The sequence below is a fragment of the Corythoichthys intestinalis genome, chromosome 1, assembly GCF_030265065.1.
Source record: "Corythoichthys intestinalis isolate RoL2023-P3 chromosome 1, ASM3026506v1, whole genome shotgun sequence".
Taxonomy (NCBI): Eukaryota; Metazoa; Chordata; class Actinopteri; order Syngnathiformes; family Syngnathidae; genus Corythoichthys; species Corythoichthys intestinalis.
The window spans coordinates 9,222,788-9,249,411 of NC_080395.1; the positions used below are offsets into that span (position 1 = coordinate 9,222,788).

The following is a 26,624-nucleotide window of genomic DNA, read 5'->3' on the forward strand; positions in this document are numbered from 1 at the left end:
TGGCGCTTTGGTCTCATGCGAGAAATATATTTAACAAACGTTTCCAGCGTTATTTCGCTGTGTAAATGCATTTATAATCATAAGTATTTAGTATTAAGTATTTAAGCATTGAGATAACTTGCGTTTTTTTTCCTGCCAACTCGAGGAGATTAAAATAAATGTCAAATCCACTATCCACCTGTTAGAACACACATGCAAACATAAAATATATAAATGTTTATTGAATATCCAGCTTACAGTCTTGTTTAACTGGGAAAATTTGTTACAAAAGACAGGCTATAATTTGTTATCATTATGCATATATATCATTATGCATATATGCACCGGCGTCACCAAACGTGATCACACAAAACGTAACCACGCATCGCTCCTGAGTCCTCACAAATAAAACATAAAATTGTGTTTATTTCGGGCTCGTGCCTACAAATAAAACATAAAATTTTGGGTTTTTTCGGGCTGGGCAAGCAAATCAAAGGGCGTGTGTAATAGTTAATAGTTTGAAGTAGTTGGTGTGTTTTGGTTTTTAAGACAGTTTACAATATTATTTGCATGTTTTACTGTCTGAATATGTCATTTCTGTTTGTTATTCATAATGTTTTGTGTTTATCATTTAATAAACAGGTCAGTTTCTTGTTACCAACCATTGTGTTATTCAAACTCGCCTAATTCAGCTGGCAAGTTGTTATCAAGACTACTAAAACCCTTTTCATCATGAGTCTGACAACTAAGTAAGGAGGATAAATAACTTTAAACTTTAATACATGCTCAGAGAGGCCGGTATCGGTATCGGCCAGTATCGGTATCGGATCGGAAGTGCAAAACAATATCGGTATCGGATCGGAAGTGCAAAAACCTGGATCGGGACATCCCTATCGTCCGTAACCGTCGACATGTCACTCAGGGACGGAGGGGTCGAGTCAGTCAATTGGGTTCAGTCAAACTCACAATGCTTATAAAAAGGGGAAATATCCCTCAAAATGTTGTCGGTTGTGAGGAGGAGCGCGCGTTACGTCATATTGAGAACGAGGGAGAGTGAAGTTAGATCAGATTACACATTAGATTAAATTGCAATTGCACATAGTATAGGCATTCATTGTCACACTATACGCTGATTTATATAATATGCACACACACACATTGGTTTTTGTGTCTGTCAGTTTTTATGTTTGTCTATCTGCCAATTTGTACATTTGTTCGTGCCGTGTGAGAGAATATTCTCAAAAGCTGGAGAGGTGATTAGCAAAAAGAGGAACCGGCTGAAACCATAAGCTGCTGAGATGATTTTGTTATTAAATAAAAATGTGTGAAAAACCAAAATCCCCATCCCAGTGTCACTAGCATTCTATACACCTACCATCAAGAGTTCCCTATTGCACAACCATTTTCGTCTTTCATTTAAAAGTAACACAACAGATTTTTTTTTGTTTTCGTTATTATTTTTTTTTTTATTATCTGGGGGAGGAAAAAAATATAAATTCCAGGCCGAGAGTCGAACACACTACTGTATGCACAGTAGGCAAGGTATGTAAACCACCATGCCACCCGCAGGTTTAATAACTCAGAAGACACTTTGTTATTTTATTACATGAAAGTCCAATATATATATGTCCAGCAAATGTCACCACACTGAATTGTGTCAAATGCCTCATAGCCTGAACCATTTCAACACATTTGCTTCAGTGGTACAGAAAGCAGTGGTGAAGTAGTTTCGTGACTCACCACACTGATTCGTGGCAAATGCTTCATAACTCTGAACCATTTCGACACATTGTTTAATATTGATTCACTGCTTCAGAAAGCTTCGGTTTCTCCATCACTAGCTTTTCCCCTGTGTGTGTTCTTGTGTGATCGTTGCGGTGGTCTTTCCGAGAGAATCGTTTATGGCAAACTGAGCAGGAAAAAGGCTTTTCTCCGGTGTGTGTCATTGTGTGTGTGTTTAAATTTCCCTTTTGAGCGAATCGTTTCCCACAAGATGTGCAGACAAAAGGCTTTACTCCTGTGTGCGTTCGCGTGTGTTTTATTAAAAGTCTTTTTTCAAAGAAAGATTTATCACAAAGTGAGCAGTCCAAAGGCTTCTTTCCAGTGTGTATACGTGTGTGTTTTGTTAACTGATACCTTGTACAAAATCTTATATGACAAAATGAGCAGGGAAAAGGCTTTTCCCCAGTGTGTATATGTGTGTGTTTTGCTAACTGATACCTTGTACGAAATCTTATATGACAAAATGAGCAGGGAAAAGGCTTTTCCCCAGTGTGTGTACGCGTGTGTCTTTCTAACTGAATTTTATCAGCGAATCTTTTACCGCAGCATGAGCAGGCAAAAGGCTTCTCTCCAGTGTGTATTTTTGCGTGCCTCTTTAAATTTCCTAACTCGGAAAATCTTTTACCACAACATGTGCAGACAAAAGGCTTTTCTCCAGTGTGTGTACGTGTGTGTCTTGTTAACTGATGCCTGGTACAAAATCTATTACGACAAACTGAGCATGCGAAAGGCTTTTCCCCAGTGTGTGTAAGTGTGTGCTTCTTTAAAGCTGCCTTCGTGAAGTATCTATTATTGCAAACTGAGCAGTCAAAAGGCTTCTCTCCAGTGTGCGTTCTTGTGTGTTCGATCAAACGTCCCTTGCTGGTGAATCCTTTACCACAACATGTGCAGACAAAAGGCTTCTTTCCAGTGTGTGTCATTGTGTGTTTGTTAAAAGTTCTCTTCTGAGTGAAGCTTTTACCACAGATTGAGCAGGCAAAAGGCTTCCTAACGGTGCATTTTTTTGTGTTTCTTTTCACTGATGACTTGTTTAGGGATTTTGAAGCATTTTGATCAAAGTCATTATCCTCCTCATCAGTGTAAAAGTCAGAAGAGTTTGACGTTACGTCGTCACTGTCCGAGAGCGGAGCCAACAAACTGTCAGGTTGCGGCCGTCCCTCTCCTTTTGTTATCAGGTGTTGAAATGAGCTATCGCGCAAAGGTTTCGCTGCTCCGCTCTCTTCGCTTGGATCTTCATCTTCTTCGCTCTTTACACCGACAGTCATTGGAAACTTGGGGATTTCATCTTCCTGTTGTTCTTCTTTAATGTTGGGGGTCTCTGGCTCCGCCTCCTGTTTGATGTACGGCATCTCTGACTCTTCCTCTTTAATATGGAGGGGATCATGATCCCCAGGGTGAAGCTCTTTTATGGTGACGTCTGCGGGACCCTGGATGGAAAAATATCACATGATTTGCTGAAGTCGAGCTTTCAATGTTTTATATTTTTTTCCCGATACCAAGGCCTTGTTTGGACTGGCAGTCAAAATTTGGTTTTTAGCCCATTCAGCCAATAGCGTACCACACGCAACACGTCACTTTTCTCATTAATATTCATGACGTTAGCAACTGTTGCTAGGGGGGTTGTTTGTCCCTCATGCTAGATGCATGTAAATAGCGTACGGACGAGATGTTTACTGAGCTAAGCCTACCAATTCTTTCCAAAAATGATGTCCGAGGTGCCAAATTCACTGGTAAAGATGTGGAAGAACATACAAATGTTCAGTTAAAGCGATGGCTTTAGTGTCGAGGGCTAGAAAAAAAAACAGGAAAAAGAGCAGACTTGATCCAGAGGTAGCTTTTTTATTGACACATTTTTCTTGTGTGCTTTGCCTTACGCCACTGAAATTGACATTCTCCTGTTTCAACAAGCTATCCTTTACCACCATATGCCCTGTCTTTTTTATATATTATATCCTCTGGATGCCTCTGAGAGTTCTTGGGGGTAATTTATATAGCTATTTTTGTGTTGCAATCGCAAATGCTACTCAGTGACAGCTAACGAACGCTTTTAATTTTTTCATTAATACAAAATCTTCTTTCTACTAATTTACACTTCCCCCTTACTAAGGTTGTTTCTTTACAACAGAAAAGGTAAAGCTGTTAAATCTAGAGCCTACCTATGAACAGGCTTACCAAGGCCATACATGGCTAATTTATTCAAACATCCATATTCTAGAAAAAGAGGCATACATAACTGTTGAGATATAGAAATAAAATCATAATTTTTTTCAGCTCGTCCATTATCAGACAGAAGCAGCACGGCAAAATGCCACGTGAAAAAATATTACATACAACAACATTGTTCGCATTTTTCCCCTACGACGTTGTAGCTTCGGGAACCGTATGTAGAAAACATCCTTCATATGGGGACAGTCATAATGTCTAGAGTCATATCTACAAGTTCCATAGCAGCAGTGTTTAATCGGCATGTTCTTTTTTTTAAAAAAAAGATTACCGGCAGAAAACAAGCAGTAATAGCATTTCTTCTATGCGAGCGCGTTTATATGTTGTTTACTATGGTGACGTCACGCAGCCTTGCGGTCTAAAAATAGCATTCGTGCGGTACACTATTGGAACAATTGGCTAACTTGCATAGCAAAGTCCGCTAACTTAAATGCGATATAATGCTCATGTTTACTGGATAGTTTCTTGTGCGCACCAGATTGCTTGAATCTTTTTTTGTCGATGTCCCATTAAGGGCTCCGTACGTAAACTTTGTTTTGCTTCATAAAAGTAGCAAGTGTGCAGAGACAATAATCTTTATCTTTCACAGATGAACCCCCATACCCTGGATCATATGGGATTATATGAATACAATGTGGTCATGGGGAGTCAACCAAAGTTGTCCCAAACAGATCTTTTTAAGGCATCTTGTGAAGATTTTTAATATTGTAAAATATATCACAAACCCCAAAAATGTCAATGTAAAAATTTCCCCCCCCAATATAGTTCATCCCGAATCGTAATGTTTGTGCCGCTTTCGCAATTTTGACGTCAAACACCTAATGTGCAGGATGACGCCTTCGCTGTCGCAGCAACCCGCCAGATAAAAAATGTGAGCAACCTGCCTTAAAAAAAATCAGATTTGAGGACGAAACAGATTGAAATCAGATACGCCTGTAGTCTGAACGTAGCCTAGGAACCCTTTTGCTGTAGATGCAGTAAATACTAGGGCTGTCAAATTTATCGCGTTAACGGGCAGTAAATAATTTTTAAAAATTGATCACGTTAAAATATTTGACGCAATTAACGCATGCACGGAATGACCCGTTCATGTGTTGCCTCAAACAGTTTGCAATGACGCCGTTTTAGCACATTGTCAAGATCAAAAATAGATCCTTAGATAGACATTCGTAAAATTACCCAAAAATAAGGAGAGAAGACACTCAGTTTTCTTGGCCAAGGAGAGCAAGGAGGGACTAGACAGCGAAATGCTAGATTACGCTGCTTAGTCACCAAAATTGATCTAAACTAAACTACTTGCTCTTTCTTTTATTAGGGGCTTGTCCTAACACAAAAAGGTGCCGACCTAAAGGGAGGGGGAAAGCAAGCTGGAGACACCCATGTGATTTTGATTGGCTATGTGTGAGCATGTAGGTGGAACTAACTAAATACACGTGTGTAAGCAAAGGCACTTAGATAAAGTGGTCAGAATGACCCAGACACTTCAGTTATGCAACGCTGCGGCCATGGAAGATGTCCTCGAATGGAAGATGTCCTCGAAAGTCTAGACGAAAGTCTAGACGTCAGGTGCTGAAGATGTCCCGGAATGTCTAGTTACGCAATGATGCGGCCATGAAGCAAGGCAGTTGTCATCCCGACCCTCTTTACTCTTTGTAACACTTAAACATTATACTACAACCTAGTATAGCAAGCAATAATAATTTACTGGTTATATCAATAAGAAAAAATATGGCAATATGTATTATGTATGTATTAGGTATGTATGAGCACAAGCAAATATTCAATCAAGCAAGCAAATATTCAATCAACCCTTGATAATTAACTCAACACACATCGAGAGCGAAAGGGCAGAGAAATGCCAGTGGACACAGGCGTTCATTGGGCCACGCCTTTTATTGGTTTAAGGTTTGGCTGCCACTACTAACAGTCATGGTTGCCCAACTTCCCATCATGCATTTGGACAGAGCAGGAGACGATCTTTTTCTTAACATGCCTAATTGAACACAATGCAGAACATACTGTATACCATTTGCGGCCAATACTGACAGTCATGGTTGCCCAACTTCTCATCATGCATTTGGGCGGAGCAGGAGAAGATTTTTTTCTTAACACGCCTAAATGAACACAACGCAGAACATACTGTATACCATTTGCAGTCACCACTGACAGTTATGGTTGCCCAAATTCTCATCATGCATTTGGGCGGAACAGTTAAGTCGCTACTGTATCATTTAGTGAAAGCACAGCAAAAATAATATTCACATCCCTCAAAAAAATAATGTTCACAAAAAGAAAAGCACTCAATGCAAAGACAACTGGCATTCCCAATCAAAATAGCTATGCAAAATACACATAAAACTTACTCAGACTTTGCCTTGGCTAGATCTCTAATTAATTTACAACTCGCCATTGACACCTTATGGTGTATTCATTCACTACCTTTGTAGTTAAAGACACTCTGGAAGATCGGCAGAGAGTCCATGTGACGTCCCGCTCGGCGACGTCAACAATGGCGAGCTAATAGTTTATTTTTTGATTGAAAATTTCACAAATTTTACTAAAACGAAAACATTAAGAGGGGTTTTAATATAAAATTACTTTAACTTGTACTCACATTTATCTTTTAAGAACTACAAGTCTTTCTATCCATGGATCCCTTTAACAGAAAGAATGTTAATAATGTTAATGCCATCTTGTGGATTTATTGTTATGATAAACAAATACAGTACTTATGTACAGTATGTTGAATGTAAATATCAGTCTTGTGTCTTATCTTTCCATTCCAACAATAATTTACAGAAAAATATGGCATATTTTAGAGATGGTTTAAATTGCGATTAATTACGATTAATTTTGAAGCTGTGATTAACTCGATTAAAAATTTTAATCGTTTGACAGCCCTAGTAAATCCACTTTATTACTGACACCCACCTTCAGAGATTGATGATAGATAGAATTGTGAACTCATTGGCTGCCATTGACGGCCATAGACATCCAATCCGTTTGACGTGGGAGGGATGGCAGCGAATGAACTGTCACCTTCCCAGTTCAAATGTATTGGGCGTAATTGTTGTGCCACCATACCATGAAATTATCGTTATCGTGAGCCTTGTATTCCAAGTCAGATATGGGAATTTGCACTTCAATCACAATCACGATCACATCAAAGCAAGTGTGATATTTCACAAAAAGTAAAACAACTCATGATCCTTACCCTCATTTTGTTTGTATTTCAGTTGCTCGTCGTGGCCTGGATTTCCTCTCCTTATCTTCCACGCCTGTACTTGATGTTTGGGATTGCGTTGGCCTTCAGTTAGTAGTATTTTGTCGCATCTTTAACACAAATCGAAAAGGGTCTTATACAATTAAATGGAATCACTCTCGTGCTAACCGAGCGACCCCCCCCCCCCAAAAATGTTTATGAGTGCCATAAAGAAGATAATGTAGTTGCACTAGGGTGACCAAAAAGAGGACACTTGGCCCGGCCTCAAGATACTGGAATTTTACTCGAAGTTCACTCAAAGATGCCTATACCACTTTAATATATTTGAAGTGTGCCTCCTCCGCCTGGATAGAAAAATTCAGTTTTATAGAAAAAAAAAAATATATATATATGGCGGAAAACACTCAGGTGACTTGAAGTTCCGCTCTGAGACCCCCAATTTGGCCAACTTTCAAAATTGTCCGATATGCATGTGTGATACATCATTGGAAAGCTTAAAATCTCAATTTTCTGGGGGAGGAAAAATTTTGAACACGAGGGCTTGTTTTTTTTTTTTTAAATGTCTTTTAAACAGCAAAACCCAATCTGGAGGTGAGAGCACGCGAGAGCAGAATTACAGACGCCATGACTTCAACGAGATATTATCGTGTACTTACCTTGTTTTGATCCAAAAACTCCATGTAGCATGTATCATTGAGTGTCAAGACACAGATGTGAATGACAACAGCCGGATGTTTTGGGGGATTTTATAGGTGAAACACGGTCATGTAACAAGGGTCGCGATGCAGAAATCGCAGACAATAAGGAGTGGTCCAGATTTTCTTTTTCAAATATTTACCCTTTGAAACGCCCCCCCCCCCCCCCCCCAATTTTTTTTGTTTGGATTGATTATTTATCATCTAACATATCGGAGCAAATGCGACAGTAACAAAAAAAATAAAATTTAGCGATAGCTATGAAGTAAATATCCGTGACTTTTTTACAGCCGCCATTTTTTTCACAGTGACATAATTGGTTTAAAAGTATAAAATATGTGAGTGAATAATTTTTTAAAGTCTTTTTTTTTTTTTAAACGAAATATGAGACATCAATAATTATTCTAAGCTCAAAACAACAGACATTTTGAATAGTAAATATAATTAATTACCTTCGTTTTATGGCTGGGTTGAAAAATAAAACGTTTGCGCGACGTCTGTAAACGGGGGTTTTCAGGGTAAAACGGACAAATTAAAAATGGTTCGGGGGCTTTTCACGCCATGAATCTGCTATGGCAGCATATAGACATATTGTTCTATCAAACACAACAGTTCTTTTGGCTTAAAATCCTGAAGTTTCTTTTAAAGAGGAGTGCAAGAGCAGAAACTGCTTTTTCAATCGTCTGTGTTTTCCGCCATTTATATTTATATTGCCATATGGAAAATATTATATACTGTATGGAAATCATTCTTTTGCTCAACGGGTTATTCTTCCTTAAAAAAAAAAGACTCAATTTCCACGGGTCTGCATTATATCTATTGTTTTTTTTTTAAATGATAACTTTTTTTTTTTTTGCATTTTTATTGTTTGATTTGTGTGTGTGTGTGTGTGTGTGTGTGTGTGTGTGTGTGTGTGTGTGTGTGTGTGTGTGTGTGTGTGTAAAAATAAAGGCTCATGAGTAACCTGTTGAGTTAAAAAAAAACTTTTTTTTTTCATAAAACTCCTAAAGTGATATAGGTATCTTTAAGTGAACTTCGAGTAAAATTTAAATATCTCGAGGTCGGGCCGAGTGTCCTCTTTTTTGGAAATCAAAATATGGTCACCCTACATAAAGCAATCGAAATGCGTTCACGTGTCTTGGTTAGCGAGCTACGCTAAACAAAACAAAGTTATGTTAGACTGCAAAGCTTCAACATTAAGCCAAACGACATCCACTAAGCTTGAAGAAGGTACGTTTTAGTCCATTAAATTTTTAACTCGGTACTTACACGATGAGAATGCTTTGAAGGAGCCAGTTTGGTAAGAAGGGAACACGAAAGAACGGCAATTGTGGCGAGTGTACACGGACGTTGCGTCTGGTGAACCGGAAGTTGATGCATTCGAGCAATGAAACTTCAGTGTAAAATGGTGAAGTGTTTGGAACCAAAACTGGACGCCAAAAATATTTTGTGAATATGATAAACATATCCCAATCTGAGTCCCAATAATTATCAATAAGTCGATTTTGAAGGCTCATACAGAACGTTGTCCGTAAATCTAATGAACGATAAAAATTTTTAATCGAGTTAATTACAGCTTAAAATTAATCTTAATTAATCGCAGTTCAAACCATCTCTAAAATATGCCATATTTTTCTGTAAATTACTGTTGGAATGGAAAGATAAGACGGATATATACATTCAACATACTGTACATAAGTACTGTATTTGTTTATTACAACAATAAATCCTCAAGAACATTATTAATTCTTTCTGTGAAAGGGATCCACAGATAGAAAGACAAATCTTAAAAGATAAATGTGAGTACAAGTAATAGTAATTTTATATTAAAACCCCTCTGTATGTTTTCGCTTTATAAAATTTGTAAAATTTTCAATTAAAAAATAAACTAATAGCTCGCCATTGTGGAAGGTAGTGATTGAAATACCCTTGACACCTTGTGGTGTGAGTTTTAAATTAATTAGAGATCTAGTAAAGTTTTTCTAGTGCGTTTTGCCCCTTGACTGATGCCGTAGTTTCCGGGTTTATTGTACCTTACGTACTTGAGTGTTGACTTCACAACGTACTGAAACCTCTGATAGTTTGTATATTGTGACTCAACATTGCCATCCAGTGTATTTGTTGAGCTAAACGAAATGTTTGACCAAAGTCCGAGTATTATTTTGCATAGCTATTTTGATTGGGAATGCCAGTTCTCTTTGCATTGAGCACTTTTCTTTTTGTGAACTTTTTTGAGAGATAGGAATATTATTTTTGTTGTGCTTTCAGTAAATGATACTGTAGCGACTTAACTGTTCCGCCCAACTGCATGATGGGAAGTTGGGCAACTATGACATTGTGGTGGCTGCAAATGGTATATCTTCTCTGTGTGGTGTACAATACAAGGTGTTAAGAAAAAGATTATCTCCTGTCATTCTTCCCCACGTCGCTCGCCAAGAGATGCCAAAGCTTATGCCAATAAATAGCACGTCCCCAATGAATGCCTGTGTCCACTCCACTCGCTTGTCTTTGCCTCTTAGCTCTCAATATACATAAAACAGCACCATTGTAGTCTGTTTGCGGCAATGCATGAGTGGGTCGTTCTGCGCATGCGTTAAATATTTTGACGTGATTATTTTAAAAATTTAATTACCGCCCGTTAACGCGATAAATTTGACAGCACTAAAATCTAAACATTGAAAGTTTGGTCTTTATTCAACTTACTGTACTGCTTCCGTTGGAATTCTTCCATCAGGGGTCAAAATAATGAACTGGCTTAATTTTAAAGCATTGAAGCTTCTCAGGCTCAGTTTAGCTTTTACTTAAGTTAGAGTTACTTCAAAAATAATATTACTCAAGTAGTCATCCAAAAAATGTACTCAAGTACAAGTAAAAAAAAAAAAGTATTTGGTGGAAAGCATACTCAAGTAATGAGTAAGATTGTAACTGCTTTCGATGTTTGATTTTTTTTTTTTTTTTTTATGTGCTGAGAAAAAAAAAAGTCATTAATATCAGTGTTTTTCAACCTTTTCTCAGGCACGGCACATTTTTACATTGGAAAAAATTTTGCGGCACACCACAAGCTAAAAATGTTCCAGAATTACTTTCTGTACAGTATATTTAATCATAATTTCTCAATTTTTATACATAGTGTGATATTTGATGGACCATGAAACATAATGGGGTAAGTTTCGTGTCATCCCGCTGAATGTAAATCCGAACGAAACATAGCTTTTTCTGTATTGCTTGTATTACCTTATGTCTTTTGACCTCTCCCTATTCGCTTTTCATTTTTTTCACGACTCATACTCGGCCCTTCATCCGGGTCAGAATCTTGTCCAGGAGTCAGTTTGGGTTTTGAAGTTGTCCTTTTTAAAAACTCACGGAGTGTCCTACAAAATACCATCAGGTGCCACCCTAATAATCTTATAAATTACAAATGTAGCCGCTTAAATTGACAGATTAAACCAAAAATATTTTTTCCCCCTTCTTTTTTCGTGGGTTTTATTCCCGACTGCACATGTAAAAACCTGTACTGCATTAAATGGGTAAACACCAAAATTATCAAAAAAATATTTCAAATCAAATCACACTGGCACATGGTCCTCCCTATCTTCACAATAAAAGTTATTTTTACAAAGATAATAAGCAAAATAATAAACTGGCAAATTGACTCAAAAATAGACAACAATAGTGGCTTGCTGAATAGGAAAATAAAAAAAAACTTTCTCAAGCCACTTACCACCCTATTTTATAGAGGCCTTTAAAGCTAACAAACAATTACTGTATTTTCAGCTAGCTATTTTTCTTATTTCAAGAAATGAGTAAAATTTACCTGAAGCACTGGTAGATCATTTTACTTATTTATAATAGATATACACTGAAAACAAAGGAATTTAACAAGTTTTAAGGAGGTGTGTTTTTGCATTGCATGTGTTTTGGTTTAGGTGATACACCTTTTCCAAACTTTGTTTTCAAAAACCACTAAAGGAAAATTTTGAAAACTTCCAGAACAAATGTCTGGATTTCATTGGCAAATTTAAATTGCAATATTTGAACACAAACTATATTAACATACACAATAAATACAAACCTGTTAATAATCTCTTAACTATCAAGGAATGCAAAAAAATAAACATTTGTCTTAAGAGCACTCTACAGTCTCTGTAATTAAATAATATAACTGAAAAAACTTCTTAGCGTATAACTGCCTCAATTTCTTTCTGTTACATATGGAGGTAGAATTGTGTCTTTATCATTCAATTTTTAAAAAAAGTTGCTTTCATCAAAATATTTATTTTCAATCAAACCGTCGCTGGGACTCCGGTGAGATCACGATGTCACACCGCCGTACCGGTGCCCTATTTTCGGCTTGGACTCGAGCAGGGTCCGATGGCTGGATGGAGCCCTGGTAGCTATTATTCTTGCTTCATGCTTTTATGCCATTGGCGTAGTCACCTGCCACTCAAACATGTCGGAAGTAGCGGCGAAGTTGGATCTTTGTGTCAAAATGATTCAATCTAAAAAAAGGCCTTCAAAACTTTTTCCACTTCATAAAAAAAAAAAAAAAAAAAAAGTGCTTTCAAAACTTTTTCCACTTTAAAAAAAAAGTTTAAAACTTTTTTGCTTTTCAAAAAAGTGACACTTCAATAAAAAAAAATTTTTTTTTCAAATAAATATTTTTAAAAATATATTTTTTTGCAAGTAATTTTTTTCTTTGATTAAAAATAGTTTTTTTGATTGAAGCAACTTTCATTGGGATTGAATGATTAATACACAAATGTCCTACCCATAATATAGCTCAAACACAAAAAGGATTGCTTCAATCAAAGAAAAGTTTGAATGAAATCTTGATAAAATGCGAATTTCTAAGTCTCAAATATTTTTTTTTTCCACATTCAAAACTTTTTTTCTACGATTGAAATTAAAAAAAAAAAAATTTGATTGGAGTGATTTTTCTTTTCAAATACATTTTTTTGTTTCAAATTTTTGCATTCAAACAATTTTTTTTTTGATTGAAGTGACTTTTTCTTTGAAAATAAATATTTTGATTAAAGCAACTTTTTTTTGATTGAATAATGAAGACACAAATCTACCTCCATAGTTATGCCCTTCCCCATGAAGACACAAACCTATCGCGACCCCCCCCCAACTCTCTGCCGCCACTGTAAATTGCACCATTTGTCCAAAAATTATTAGTATAAGTACACTTCTGCAAATATATAGATCAATAAAAATAAAGAATAAATTTATAGAATAAAGTACAACTTTATTAACATTGTTTTGTTTGTAACAGAAAAGACCGCCTGAATTCAAAACAAAGTCAACCAAACTGTAAAAATACACTCAAGGTACACTTTTCAAACATTTCATACAGAATAGAAAAAAATTAATAAAATTGAGTAATACTAATGAATTCAAATCGATTAGCAACATTAACTTACAAAGACAATATGCAAAACAATTTGACCGAAAAAAAAACACAATGGAACAAAAACGGCAGTGTCATGGGGTCAGTGTCATTCTCTAATGTGATGGGGGTCTAATATCTTTAAGTGGCGTCATAATTGATTTGGCTTCCCACTGTACGCTGCAAACATTTTTAGACACTGTAAACAGACTGGTCGTTCCTTGTCTGACAGTGCCACTGCCACCCACTGTCTGGATGTACAAGTACAATTTATTCGAGTGCGGCAAAAAAAAGAATACTACCCGAGGTCACATGCTTCCCTCCCCCGCCACCAAGACAATGAAGCAGCAAGCAAATATGATGTAATGTCCAGGTAATACAATCGCACCAGCCGCCTTCCCCGCTCAGAGAGTGCAGAGACGCCAACCTGGGATAAATCAACATACCTGTCAAGTTGTACGGTTTCAGCATAATTTGTACAAGTGAGCACTGATTTTTAAATGTGTAGGCCGTACGTTCAAAATCTGTACATTTTTCGTGCATACCGTTTTTTTTTTTCTCCGTTCGGATTTTGTCACCGTTTCGGCAACGAGACAATGGGCGTTACTACGTTGGTTGAATGACGCGAGAAAAGAAAGAAGAGCAGGAGTGGAAAGAGTGTTGTGACGCTGTTGCAAACGCGATGCTAGGCGGCTCCAATATTTCCTGACTGAAGCCGACAGCCTACAATCTACGCCCACTTGATGCTACACTAGATATCATATGCATATAGACCTAGATGTGAAAAGACAGACTCAGCGGCGTTAGTGAGCAACCGCCATCTTAAAGCAGTAGAATTCTCAGGCTCTGTTGCAGTGAACCTTCCTAGCAATCCTCAGTAACTTTATCTAAAACACTCCTAAGTCGGCAAAATCTTGACTTGAATCTATCTTTAAATGATGAAACAGTTTTAAAACTTTCACATGTCGAAAGTAGACAGAAGGGAACTAATGCAAAAACGGGAGCAATTTTAACAACTTTAACGGTTGATCCATAACATTAAATTATTTCCAAACATAGCGAAGGTTACTTTTTTTTTTGGGGGGGGGGGGATGAAAAAAAAAAATCATGAAAGGTAACACCAGTTACTTTGCCAAGTAACTAATTACTCTTATATTCAGGTAACTGAGTTACTAACTCAATTGCTTTTATTTTGTAACTGTAATTAATTGCATTTTTAAAAATAAGATTAACAACACTAGTCATAAAGATGCAGACAGCAGAATGAAAAGTGACGACAGCCGAGATTTTATTCTGCCAATTTGTTACTGAAAACAATTTGCCTGCAACTATTGTTGATCACGTCTCAGAATTAGCTAAAGAAATGTTCCCTGACTCAAAGATTGCATCGGTAACTTCATTTTATCAATTGACCTTTTCAATTTATAGTTGGACACACTAGCGAACTACCTTCAAGTCAAACTGAATGGCGAGCTGGAGTGCCATGAAGTGCAGCCATCAAAAGACATGATAAAAATTGCCTAAAGTGCTACATACAATTATAACAAAAGTCACTGTTAAATTGTAGTAATCATGATGGAGCTTAAGATTTTAATTGTTCTTTGATTGCACCAGGTTATATGTGACAACAATATTACCAAAAAACTCATATTATTTTAAAATTTTAGTTTTATTTTTGTTTCATATTGCACGCTATATAAAACGTTTTAAGATTCGTCATCAATTTGTAAGGGCATACGTCACTATTTCTAAGATTGCCAACGGCCTCGGGTTGAAAGTAATGAATTAAGCCACCTTTACACATACAACCCGGTTTATTCCCAGGACTTTCCCCATGAGTGAAAGCCATGACACAGCTAAATTCCGCATCACCTGACACGGGAATTTACCGGGGTACAAGTCTGAAAGGGGCTAAAAAGAAGGGAAGCCTCAGAGTATTGTCAACAATCGCAATTAAAATTGTGAGAAGCCCCAAGTATTTTTGGGTGATTGCTGAAATCTTCCTTCCAAGTGTATCCTTAACTGCAATCTTATCAGGTGAAAGTCTTCTCTCCATTGTGTGTTCTTGTGTGTCTGTTTAAACTTCCCTTCCCAGTGAAGTTTTTACCACAAACTAGGGGTGTAACGGTACATGTATTTGTATTGAACCGTTTCGGGACGGGGTGCTCGGTTCAGAACGGAGGCGTACCGAACGAGTTTCTGACGTAATGTAATTCTTACTTTTCGAGGCTGTGGGTCGATTGGGTTCCAGTTTCTTTGTGTAAATTACATTTACTCCGTCTTCTCTATTATAATGAGGACCAACACGGCAAGACAGTATAACTCTGCTTTATTACCCCGCGCCATGTGCAGGAACTCTCGTGGTCAACTCAAAAGCATCCTACAACACAAACAGCTAGGAACTAATATTCAAATCAGAGCTAAAATTACACATCATCTCAAAACATAAATTCATAAGATAAATAATAACCTATACGAATTAAATCAAATCAAATGAGCCAAAACAATAATAATACACAATTCCTGCTTACAATAATAAGCACCGCAGGTGGAGTAGCGCATGCTGCAGCCGCGCACACCAAAACAAACAACAGCAAACGGCAGTAGTAGTGGACGTCATGGCTAGTGCCACTAGCATTGGCAATCAGGGTCCCCCCAGGATAGATAAATCCAAAATTAACACTTTTAAGACCTTTTTTAATGCCATTTCAACTGAAAATACTTTTCTTGCACCCATATAATATTGAATCATATTAAACAAATGAAGCATTGAACATCAAATTTAACCTCAATTACTAAGTGTGTTTGACAAAAGAATGCACATTTATTGAAGATACAATTAAAACACATTTAAAGTAACATTATACAGTCTTTCAGAATTTTTTTAAACACGCACGCACGCAATAACTATGGACAAAAAGAGGAGGAGGACAGGAGGAGGACCAGCCATCTTCTGTAACAGGTTAGTGCACCTGCCAAGACCCCAGTGAACATGGCTAACTGTTGAGTTAAACGGCAAAATTCACATTCATTCGAAAGGCAAACTGTGCAGAAATACATTATTGCATCCAACACATTTTTTTCGGGTGAAATTGGCAGCTTACTTTGAAATGTTTAAGCAGGTCCACTGCCTTTGCATGACCCATAAACTGCAACCCAAAGTATCTGGATGTGACTTGAGCCCTGTGACTTGAGTTGTGTGTGAAAACAATTTTCCATGTCAGTCCTTACGCGGACATTTAACGGGTCGCGTCCTAGTATCATGTCCGGGACTTTCCCGGGAAGCAGAGTGCGTGCAAGCAGGCGTTAAATTGCCGGGTCATAGCAGATGGCTGATGACTGAAATATTATGGCTGTGGCCGATGTAACTTCCTCCCTCTTCGCAGTAAGACGAAAACTGGCAAACAAACATCGTAATTATAAACACAGCAAGCTGGAAACAGCTAAATTAAATTGAAAACATTACGAAATTAAAATGTCAATTATTACTTCAGGGTCGGGCCGGGGTTCCTCATGCTAACTTTTTAAATAAATATATATGAACGATGTATGCATGTTAAACTAAGGAATACTTGTTATGAAATAATTTGGAGTAAAAAAAAAAAAAATGTATGTATGTATGGCCATTGCAGAGCCAGAGCGTGCCATACGCCCTTTTTAATCTTCCCCTCTACGGTTCCGCAAAACCGCATCTGTTTATTTGGGTTTAACAAACTTTTCCAGCATTATTTCGTTGTGTAAATACAATTATAATGATCATAAAAAATATGTAGACTATTTCAACGTTAAGAAAACTTTTTTCTGCCAACCGAGAATTCGTTACAAAAGACAGGCTTTTATGCAGACATCGTCACAGATGTGATCACACAAAATGCAACCAGTCAATTTTCCCAAGCAGCAAGCAGTGCAGGTCCAGGTCTGACTGGTGCATCCCTTTCCTTTTCTCCTGAGTCCTAAAATTTTGTGTTTTTTCCTGAGCACATGCCTACAAACACAGCATAGAATCTCGTTTTTTTTCCCAGGCTCGGGCCAGCAAATCAAGTTAAATGATCGGGCTCGGGCTGAGTCGGGCTTTAATAACCGCGGGGTCGGGTCGGGCTGGATTTTTTTAGGCCCGATTTTACCCCTATCTTAAAATCTTGATGAGCTTAAATTGGCTGCAGTTACCACGTCGGGAATGCTCCCTCCAGAAAAAGACACGATTTGACCAACTTTATGTTTAACAAACTTACCAGTGTTTTCATTGTGTAAACGCATTTATAATGATCATAAAAATATGTTGACTATTTAAACACTAAAAAATTTGCATTTTTTTTCTGCCAACTTACAATTTGTTAGAAAAGACAGTTACGACATCGGGAACGCTCCCTCTGGAACAAAACGCAATTTGACCAACATTGTGACAGCCGATGCCGACCAAAAATGACGTTCGATTTATAGTGCAGTGCATCGTAAAAATTCTATGCGTCATCTTCGTTATGGATTTAAAAAAAAAAAACTTCATGGATATAATTTAGGTTGCACTGAGATGATGTTAAAATACAGTGAAAAAATTCCAGTTTTACAACAGCTAATTTAATACTTTTAATACCCTTAATAATGGAAAACTAAATTCAATGCTTTTTTAAAATACTTTTAATAACCCGCGGGTACCATGGCAATAAGCAAGAGCTTGAGGACCTTCCCGCGACCTTAAGGTCTCCCGTTTGGGAACACTTCGGCTTCCCGGTGAAATATAAACCTAAACAGGGACAAAGGCAGGTTGATAAAACCAAAGTGGTTTGCCGCCATTGTTCATCCGAGATCGGGTACGTTTCTGGTAACATGTCAAACCTGTAAACCTATTTGAAACGGCACCACCCCAGCGTGAACATCGCTACAACGAAGAGAAAGACGAGCGTTGTACAAACACAGCTCCCCACTGCATTTAAACAGCCGTTACCCGGTGGGTCAGATCAGGCTAAAGCAGTAACAAATGCAGTTGATGTTTATATAGATTTAAGACCCTATTCAGTTAGCCTGGTACACCAGACTCACCGCTGTTCCAGCTATTGAGTCTGGCCACCAATCAGTGGATAAAATTTCCAGGGCGGAGCAAACCACAGCAAACAGCGGACTGGACCAATCAGCGACGGGTGGACGTGACGTTAGTAAAGCGACGAGGGACTTGTGCGCGGAAGTAAACATACGAGGAGAGCGGAGTTCATTCAACATGGCAAGCGCGATACATGTTGTCAATGACTTGTGTCGATATGTTTTTGGTAATTTAAAACTGATTTTACTGTGGATTGGAACATGTTCTCGGCTCTCCTGTTTGCCATCTATGTTGTTGTGGAGACGACTTCCGACGCGGTTGAGTGACGTTGAAAATTAAAAATACGTCACGCAAATAAAGGAATCTGATTGGACGGTTGATTTAGTTCTTGCTCGAGAGGCCGTTAATGGGCTGGGTCCCAGACTTTTCTCACAGTGTTTGAAAACTACAGGGAGAACAGTCTGGCCGTAACAGGCAACTATTCAGTGTTAGAGAACGCTGGCTTCAAACATATGGATGGGGGTAAAAGGTAATATGAGAAACTTGAAACTGTTCAATTTTGCACATCAGATATTAAAGAAAAAGTCTGAGCCAATGTATTTTTATTTTGTTAGTCAAAATATCTACATTTCAGATTATTGTATTTTCTATTTTTGAGCAGAATTCTAGATTTGTATAGGCTAATGTTCCTATTGTTGAAAGCACAAAAGTGCGTGATAAACAACTAGCAAATTTATATTTTGCATTTTTTTTTCTTACTGTACAGAAAATGAAACAAACCGTGACCTCAAAACCGAGGTATGTACCGAACCGAAATTTTTGTGTACCGTTACACCCCTACAACAAACTGATCATGGAAAAGGCTTTTCCCCTGTGTGTACGCGTGTGTGTTCTTAACTGTTGCTTACGACCATATCTTTTATCGCAAAGAGGGCAGGCAAAAGGCTTCTCTCCAGTGTGTGTTCTTGTGTGATCGTTGAAATCTCTTTTATCGATGAATCTTTTACCACAACTTGTGCAGATAAAAGGCTTTTCCCCCGTGTGTATAAGTGTGTGTCTGTTTAAATTAGCCCTGGTGAAGAAGCTTTTTTGGCAAACTGAGCAGGCGAAAGGCTTTTCCCCAGTGTGTGTACGTGTGTGTCTGCTTAAATTTCCCTTCGTGAAGAAGCTTTTATGGCAAACTGAGCAGGTGAAAGGCTTTTCCCCAGTGTGTGCCCTTGCGTGACGCATTAATTCTGCTTTCTGGGTGAATCTTTTACCACAAGCTGTGCAGACAAAAGGCTTTTCTCCAGTGTGTGTTCTTGTGTGATAGTTTAGTTGTTCTTTCCGAGAGAATCTTTTACGGCAAACTGAGCAGGGAAAAGGCTTTTCTCCGGTGTGTGTCATTGTGTGTGTGTTTAAACTTCCCTTCCGAGCGAATTGTTTACCACAAGATGTGCACACAAAAGGCTTTTCTCCCGTGTGCGTTCGCATGTGGATTGTTAAAAGTCTTTGTACGAAGAAAGATTTATCGCAAAGTGAGCAGTCAAAAGGCTTCTCTCCAGTGTGCCTTCTTGTGTGTTCGTTCAAACGTCCCTTTCCGGTGAATCTTTTACCACAAGTTGTGCAGACAAAAGACTTCTCTCCAGTGTGTGTACGTGTGTGTTCTGTTAACTGATACCTCGTACAAAATCTTATATGACAAACTGAACAGGTGAAAGGCTTTTCCTCACTGTGTGTACGTGTGTGTATGTTTAAAGCTGCTTTTGTGAAGTATCTTTTATGGCAAAATGAGCAGGGAAAAGGCTTTTCTCCAGTGTGTGTAAGCGAGTGTCTTTCTAACTGAACTTTAACAGTGAATCTTTTACCGCAGCATGAGCAGGCAAAAGGCTTCTCTCCGGTGTGTATCCTTTTGTGAACATTTAAGTTTCCCAACTCGGAGAATCTTTTACCACAACATGTGCACGCAAAAGGCTTTTCCCCAGTGTGTGTACGTGTGTGTCTTGTTAACTCATGCCTTGTATAAAATCTATTATGACAAACTGAGCAGGCGAAAGGTTTTTCCCCAGTGTGTGATTTGGCATGACATTTTAGTACGGCTTTCTGAGCGAATTTTTTATGGCAAACTAAGCAGGGAAAAGGCTTCTCTCCAGTGTGCGTTATTGTGTGTTTGATCAATTGTCCCTTGTCAGTGAATCCTTTACCACAACATGTGCAGACAAAAGGCTTCTCTCCAGTGTGTGTCATTGTGTGTTTGTTCAAAGTTCTCTTATGAGTGAAGCTTTTACCACAGAGTGAGCAGGCATAAGGCTTCCTTACAGTGCATTCTTTTGTGTCTCTTATCACCGATGACTTGTTTAGGGATTTTGAAGACTTTTGATCAAAGTCATTGTCCTCCTCATCAGTGCTAAAGTCAGAGGAGTTAGGTTTTACGTCGTCACTTTCCGAGAGCGGAGCCAAGAAACCGTCAGGTTGCGGTCGTCCCTCTCCTTTTGTTGTCAGGTGTTGAAATGAGCTGTCGCTCCAAGGTTTCGCTGCTCCGATCTCTTCGCTTGGACCTTCATCTTCTTCACTTTTTACACAAACAGTTATTGGACACTTAGTGATTTCATTTTCCTGTTCTTCTTCTTTCATGTTGGGGGTCTCTGGCTCCGCCTCCTGTTTGATGTACGGCATCTCCGACTCTTCCTCTTTAATGTGGAGGTGATCATGCTTCTCAGGGTGAAGCTCTTTTATTGCGACGTCTGCGTGACACTGGATGGAAAAATAATAGGGCTGTCAAAATCATCGCGTTATCGGGCAATAATTTATTTTTTAAATTAATCACGTTAAAATATTTGACGCATTTAACACACATGCCCCGCTCAAACAGATTAAAATGACAGCACAGTGTCATATCCACTTGTTACTTATGTTTTTGGTGTTTTGTCGCCCTCTGCTGGCGCTTGGGTGCGACTGATTTTATGGGTTTCAGCACCATGAGCATTGTATAATTATTGACATCAACAATGGCGAGCTACTAGTTTATTTTTTGTTTGAAAATTTAACAAATTTAGAGCTGAAACGAATACTCAAGTAACTCGAGTAGCTCGAGTTTAAAAACTGATCCGAGTAATTTTATTCACCTCGAGTAATCGTTTATTTTGACAGCTCTAAGCATCACGTTTTGCTCGGACTACTTTTAATGCGGGACAAGGCGCTGATGTCACGTGCGTCGAGGAAGAAGCAAAAAAAAAAAACAAAAAACAAAAAAAAAAAACTTACTGCAGCCGACAGCCGCTACAAACGACGCCGACGTTGCTAAATACTAGCCCGCACGATGCTACGTTGGTAGCAGGTAGCATCTGATGAGTCTCATAGAGATCACATGTATGTTGAACTAGATGCGAAATGACAGACTCGGCCGCGTCTGGGCAGCATTAGTAAACAGCCGCCATCTTAAAGCAGTAGAGCGCTAAGCACTAATAAAGAGCGCTAAGCGCTAATAAATAAAATTAACGTGACTGTCACTAGCTCAAGTAACGTTAGCCCTGCGGAGGGCTAGGTTTCTATTAATTATGACCACTTTTGATGCGTGGCTAACGTGTCACATACAGGCTTTAACATAACATAGCGTTGTGGAGTGATGAGGGTGTAAAATAAAAACTAAATAATGCTAACGATCAATTTTAGCTCAGTAGTCATTGCTGGATAAAACACCAAGTACCACTGGTCCTTCATGTAATCCAATACAGCCTGTATCATACATTTATTTTGGACACTGCAAAAACTCAAAATCCTATCAGGACTTACAGTTTAGACTAACTTAAAACTTAACTAGAACTTAAAAATGGCTTGACACAAATAGAAATTCAATTGAAACACGTGGGAAAAAATCCTAACTTTTAAGTGATGTGTGTTATCAAGCGTACCGGCATTTTTAGGTATATATATATATATATATATTTTTTTTTTTAAATAAGATCTAAAGGTTTTTTTGAGTGAAAGCAGTGAATTAGTCTTTTTTTATTCTAGTTACATCTGAGATGCAATTGTTGGCTGTTTTCAACAATATACATCGAAAATAAAGACATTGATTGACTGAAAATGGTTCAAGATTAGATGAAATGTCTTGTTTTCTCATGTATATTTATAATTGCTCTTCACCTAAAAATATATTTGTTTTATCCGATTACTCGATTCATCGATAGAATTTTTTTAGCCGATTACTCAATTACTAAAATATTCGATAGCTGCAGCCCTACAAATTTTATTCAAACGAAAACATTAAGAGGGGTTTTATAAAAAAATTCTATAACTTGTACTAACATTTATCTTTTAAAAACTACAACTCTTTCTCTCCATGGATTGCTTTAACAGAATGTTAATAATGTTAATGCCATTTTGTTGATTTGTTATAATAAACAAATACAGTACTTATGTACAGTATGTTGAATGTATATATCCGTATTGTGTCTTATCTTTCAATTCCAACAATAATTTACAGAAAAATATAGCATATTTTATAGATGGTTTAAATTGCGTTTAATTACGATTAATTAATTTTCAAGCTGTGATTAACTCAATTAAAAATTTTAATCGTTTGACAGCCCTAAAGAATATCACATGATTTGATGAAGTCGAGCATTCCATGTTGTATATTTTTTTCCGACACCAAGGCCTTGTTCAGACTGGCCGTCAAAATTTGATTTTTAGCCCATTCAGTCAATAGCGTAACGCGCGCAACACTTCACTTTTTCGCATTAATATTCATGACATTAGCAACTGTTGCTAGGTGGGTTGTTTGTCCCTCAGGCTAGATGCATGTAAATAGTGTACAAACGAGATGTTTACTGAGCTAAGCCTACCAATTCTGTCCGAAAATGATGTTCGAGGTGCTAAATTCACTGGTAAAGATCTGGAAGAACATACAAATGTTCAGTTAAAGCGATGGCTTGAGTGTCGAGGGCTAGAAAAATAAAAAACGGGAAAAAGACCCGACCTGATCCAGAGGTAGCTTTTTTATTGACACCTTTTTCTTGTGTGCATTGCCTAATAGGGATGGGAATTGATGAGAATTTTATGATTCTGATTCCATTATCGATATTGCTTAATGATTCGATTCTTTATCGATTCTCTTATTGATTCTAATTTGGACTAATGGACTGTATGAGGTTCTGGGTGCAATATGTTTTATGGTTCATTCGCCTCGGGCTGTCGGTTAGAACACAAGGAGCGGAGAGTGGAGTTGGTCTTTGCCACTTTTAATACAACTTGGCAACAGGCACAACTATGTACAGGCAATGGCACTTGATATGAGAATCGCTCAAGGTGGGAGCAAGCGTGGAAAGATGTTGATGTATTTGTGTATGGAGGACTGGAATGTGTGGATATATGTGTGGTTCTGAAAGGAAAGAAAAGTAGTGCTAATGCAATAAACAATGCAAATTGACTGTAGTCAATCATACACATACATGACTCGCAGCGTAATGAACACAAGGGTGGGGGGCACGAGTGCGCGCGCACAACCCTCAAGCACGCTGCGTTTACGTTCTGTCATTATCGCCATAAAAGTGGCGAAAACCAAGGGCTGTACACGCTTATGGATGTACAACATCATCTTAAGATGCTAACTAACTAACACATTCTCTCAACACGAATGTGCAACGTGAATGTGAAGTAAACAACGCTCTCCTCGACGCAGTGAGGACGAGCGGAGCAACCAGCCGACAGTAAAAACACAAAACGGTCGCGCTGATAACGGCTCTAATTTATCATAAGAACTTTATGGCATGAAGAGGAAATACTTACATTTGTTCATGGATGCACATAAATTAATACTTCCTCTTAACAGGTGGCCGTCCTCTGCTCGAAATTCGCACTTTACACCTATTCTCGGTCCCAGAATACGCAATGCGCATGACGTAGGACAATAACAGGAAATGGACTGGTGGCTATGGGAACGTACGCATACGCAAATCTTTCTAACAGGAGTATAAAAATTGCTCATAAAATCGTTTAGGATTATTTTAGATGCATGTATGTTATATTTTTCTTATAGAGTATTCGACGAGAATATGATAGACCCATTAATAGACTTTTTGGGAAAAATCACCATTTCTTTAAGTCGTCTCATGAATAATGACTTGGCCTGGAAATACCACTACATTATCACTCGGCGGCAACACCTCATGGTACACTTGATGGGTGGTTACACTGTGAGCATTCATGTTGTGATACTTGCTTACTTGTCGGTGTGTATCATGCGTTAAGTCTGTGACGTTGATTGTACTCTTTGGAATCTATAATCTATCAAAAAATTCCATTGAATTGATACACACGGCGATTCCCATCCCTATTGCCTTACACCACTGACATCGACATTCTCCTGTTTCAACAAGCTATCCTTTACCACCATATGCCCTGTCTTTCTTATATATTATATCCTCTGTTTGTCCTACGTCTCTGACCGTTCTTGGGGGTCATTTACATAGCTATTTTTGTGTTGCGATCGCAAATGCCAACGAAGTTTTACTTTTACACTACCAAATCTTCATTCTATTAATTTACACTTCCCTCTTACTAAAGTCGATTCTTTACAACAGAAATCTAAAGCCTACCTATGAACAGGCTTACCAAGGCCAAACATGGCTAATTTATTCAAACATCCAGATTTTAGAAAAATAGGGCTAAATGACTGTTGAGATATTTAAATAAAATTAAAATATTTGATCAGGTCATCCATTTTTTTGGGTCATCCATTGTCAGACAGAAGCAGCACGGTAAAATGCCACGCTAATAATATTACGTATAATATAACATAGTTCACATTTTTTCCCTCCGAGTTTTTGGCTTCGGGAAACGTATGAAGAAAACATCCTTCATACGTGGATGGCCGTAATGTCGAGAGTGATTTCTACAAGTTCCATAGCAGCAATGTTAATTGGCATGTTCTTTTTTGAAAGATTACCGGCAGAAAACAAGCAGTAATAGCAATGCTTATATGCGAGCGTTTTTATGTCTTTATACATGTGGTCCCCTTCCGATTTACGATGGTGATGTCACGCAGCCTTGCGGTCTAAAAATAGCATTCATGCGGTACGCTATTTTTATTTATTTTTTTAACAATGCAACAATTGGCTAACTTGCATAGCAAAGTCCACTATCTTGAATGCAATATAATGCTCATGTTTACCGGATAGCTTCTTGTGCGCACCAGATTGCTTCAATTCGTTTTATTTCTGTCAACGTCCCATTATGGGCTCCGTACGTAAACTTTGTTTTGCTTCATAAAAGTAGCAAGTGTGCAGAGACAATAATCTTTATCTTTCACAGATGAACCCCCGTAGCCTGGACCAAATGGGATTATATGAATACAATCGTCTGGTGAAAACTTTTAATATTGTGAAATATATCGCAAACCCCAAAAATGTCGCAATAGTTCATCCCAAATAGTAATGTTGTAACCCACTCTAAAAAACAGATTTGAGGATGAAACTGATTGAACTCAGATACGCCTGTAGTCTGAACGTAGCCTAGGAACCCTTTAGCTGTACATACAGTAAATACACTTTATTATTGACACCCATCTTTCAGAGATTGATGATAGAATTGTGAACTCTTTGGCTGCCATTGAGGGCCATAGACGTCCAATCCGTTTGACGTGGGAGGGATGGCAATGAATGAACTGTCACCTTCCCAGTTCAAATGGATTGGACGTAATTGTTGTACCACCCTAACGTGAAATCATTATCGTGAGCCTTGTATCGCAAGTCAGATATGGGAATTTGCCCTTCACTCACGATCACATCAAAGCAAGTGTGATATTTCACAAAAAGTAAAACAACTCATGATCATTACCCTCATTTTCTTTGGTATTTCAGTTGCTCGTCGTGGCCTGGATTTCCTCTCTTTATCTTCCACGTATCTACTTGATGTTTGGGATTGCATTGGCCTTCAGTCAGTAGTATTTTGTCGCATCTTTAAAAAAAGTAGAAAAGCGTCTTACACAATTAAATTGAGTCACCCTCATGCTAACCTAGCGACTCACCGCCCCTTTAAAACAAAATTTATAAGTACCATAAGGATAACGTAGTGCCATAAACTAGGCTAAGCAATCGAAATGCGTTTACGTGTCTTAGCTAGCGAGCTAAGCTAAACAAAACGAAGTTATGTTAGACTGCAAAGTGTCAACATTAAGCCAAACGACCTCCACTAAGCTTTAAGAAGGGACGTTTTAGTCCACTCAATTTTTACCTCGGTACATACACGATGAGAATGCTTTGAAGGAGCCAGTTTTGTAAGAAGGTAACAGGAAATAACTGCAATTGTGGCGTCAAG

At 38.0% G+C, this 26,624-nt stretch overlaps 1 protein-coding gene across 3 annotated transcripts; it reads right to left on the reverse strand.

Moving 5' to 3' along the window:
• Positions 1 to 336: 336 nt before the first annotated feature.
• Positions 337 to 26,624, reverse strand: LOC130927498 (gastrula zinc finger protein XlCGF57.1-like). 3 transcript variants are annotated; one of them, XM_057853400.1, is made up of 4 exons: positions 26,541 to 26,624; positions 26,145 to 26,264; positions 7,199 to 7,317; positions 337 to 3,188 (listed from the first exon to the last, which is right to left on the reverse strand). In XM_057853400.1, the coding sequence occupies exons 3-4, from the start codon at positions 7,202 to 7,204 to the stop codon at positions 1,773 to 1,775; spliced, it is 1,422 nt and encodes a 473-aa protein (XP_057709383.1). In that variant the 5' UTR covers positions 7,205 to 7,317; positions 26,145 to 26,264; positions 26,541 to 26,624; the 3' UTR covers positions 337 to 1,772. The 3 variants fall into 3 exon arrangements, with proteins under 3 accessions (XP_057709383.1, XP_057709375.1, XP_057709369.1); XM_057853392.1 differs by lacking the exons at positions 26,145 to 26,264; positions 26,541 to 26,624 and adding an exon at positions 9,172 to 9,252; XM_057853386.1 differs by lacking the exons at positions 337 to 3,188; positions 7,199 to 7,317 and adding an exon at positions 13,189 to 21,059.

What these genes read in the sequence shown, in the direction of transcription:
- LOC130927498 (XM_057853386.1), bottom strand. Translation starts at nt 26,234, where the DNA reads ATGCAATCCCAAACATCAAGTAGATACGTGGAAGATAAAGAGAGGAAA. An exon ending in AAATACCAAAGAAAATGAGG is followed by an intron (nt 21,060 to 26,144) that starts GTAATGATCATG and finishes TTTTCCATCCAG; the next exon opens with TGTCACGCAGACGTCGCAAT.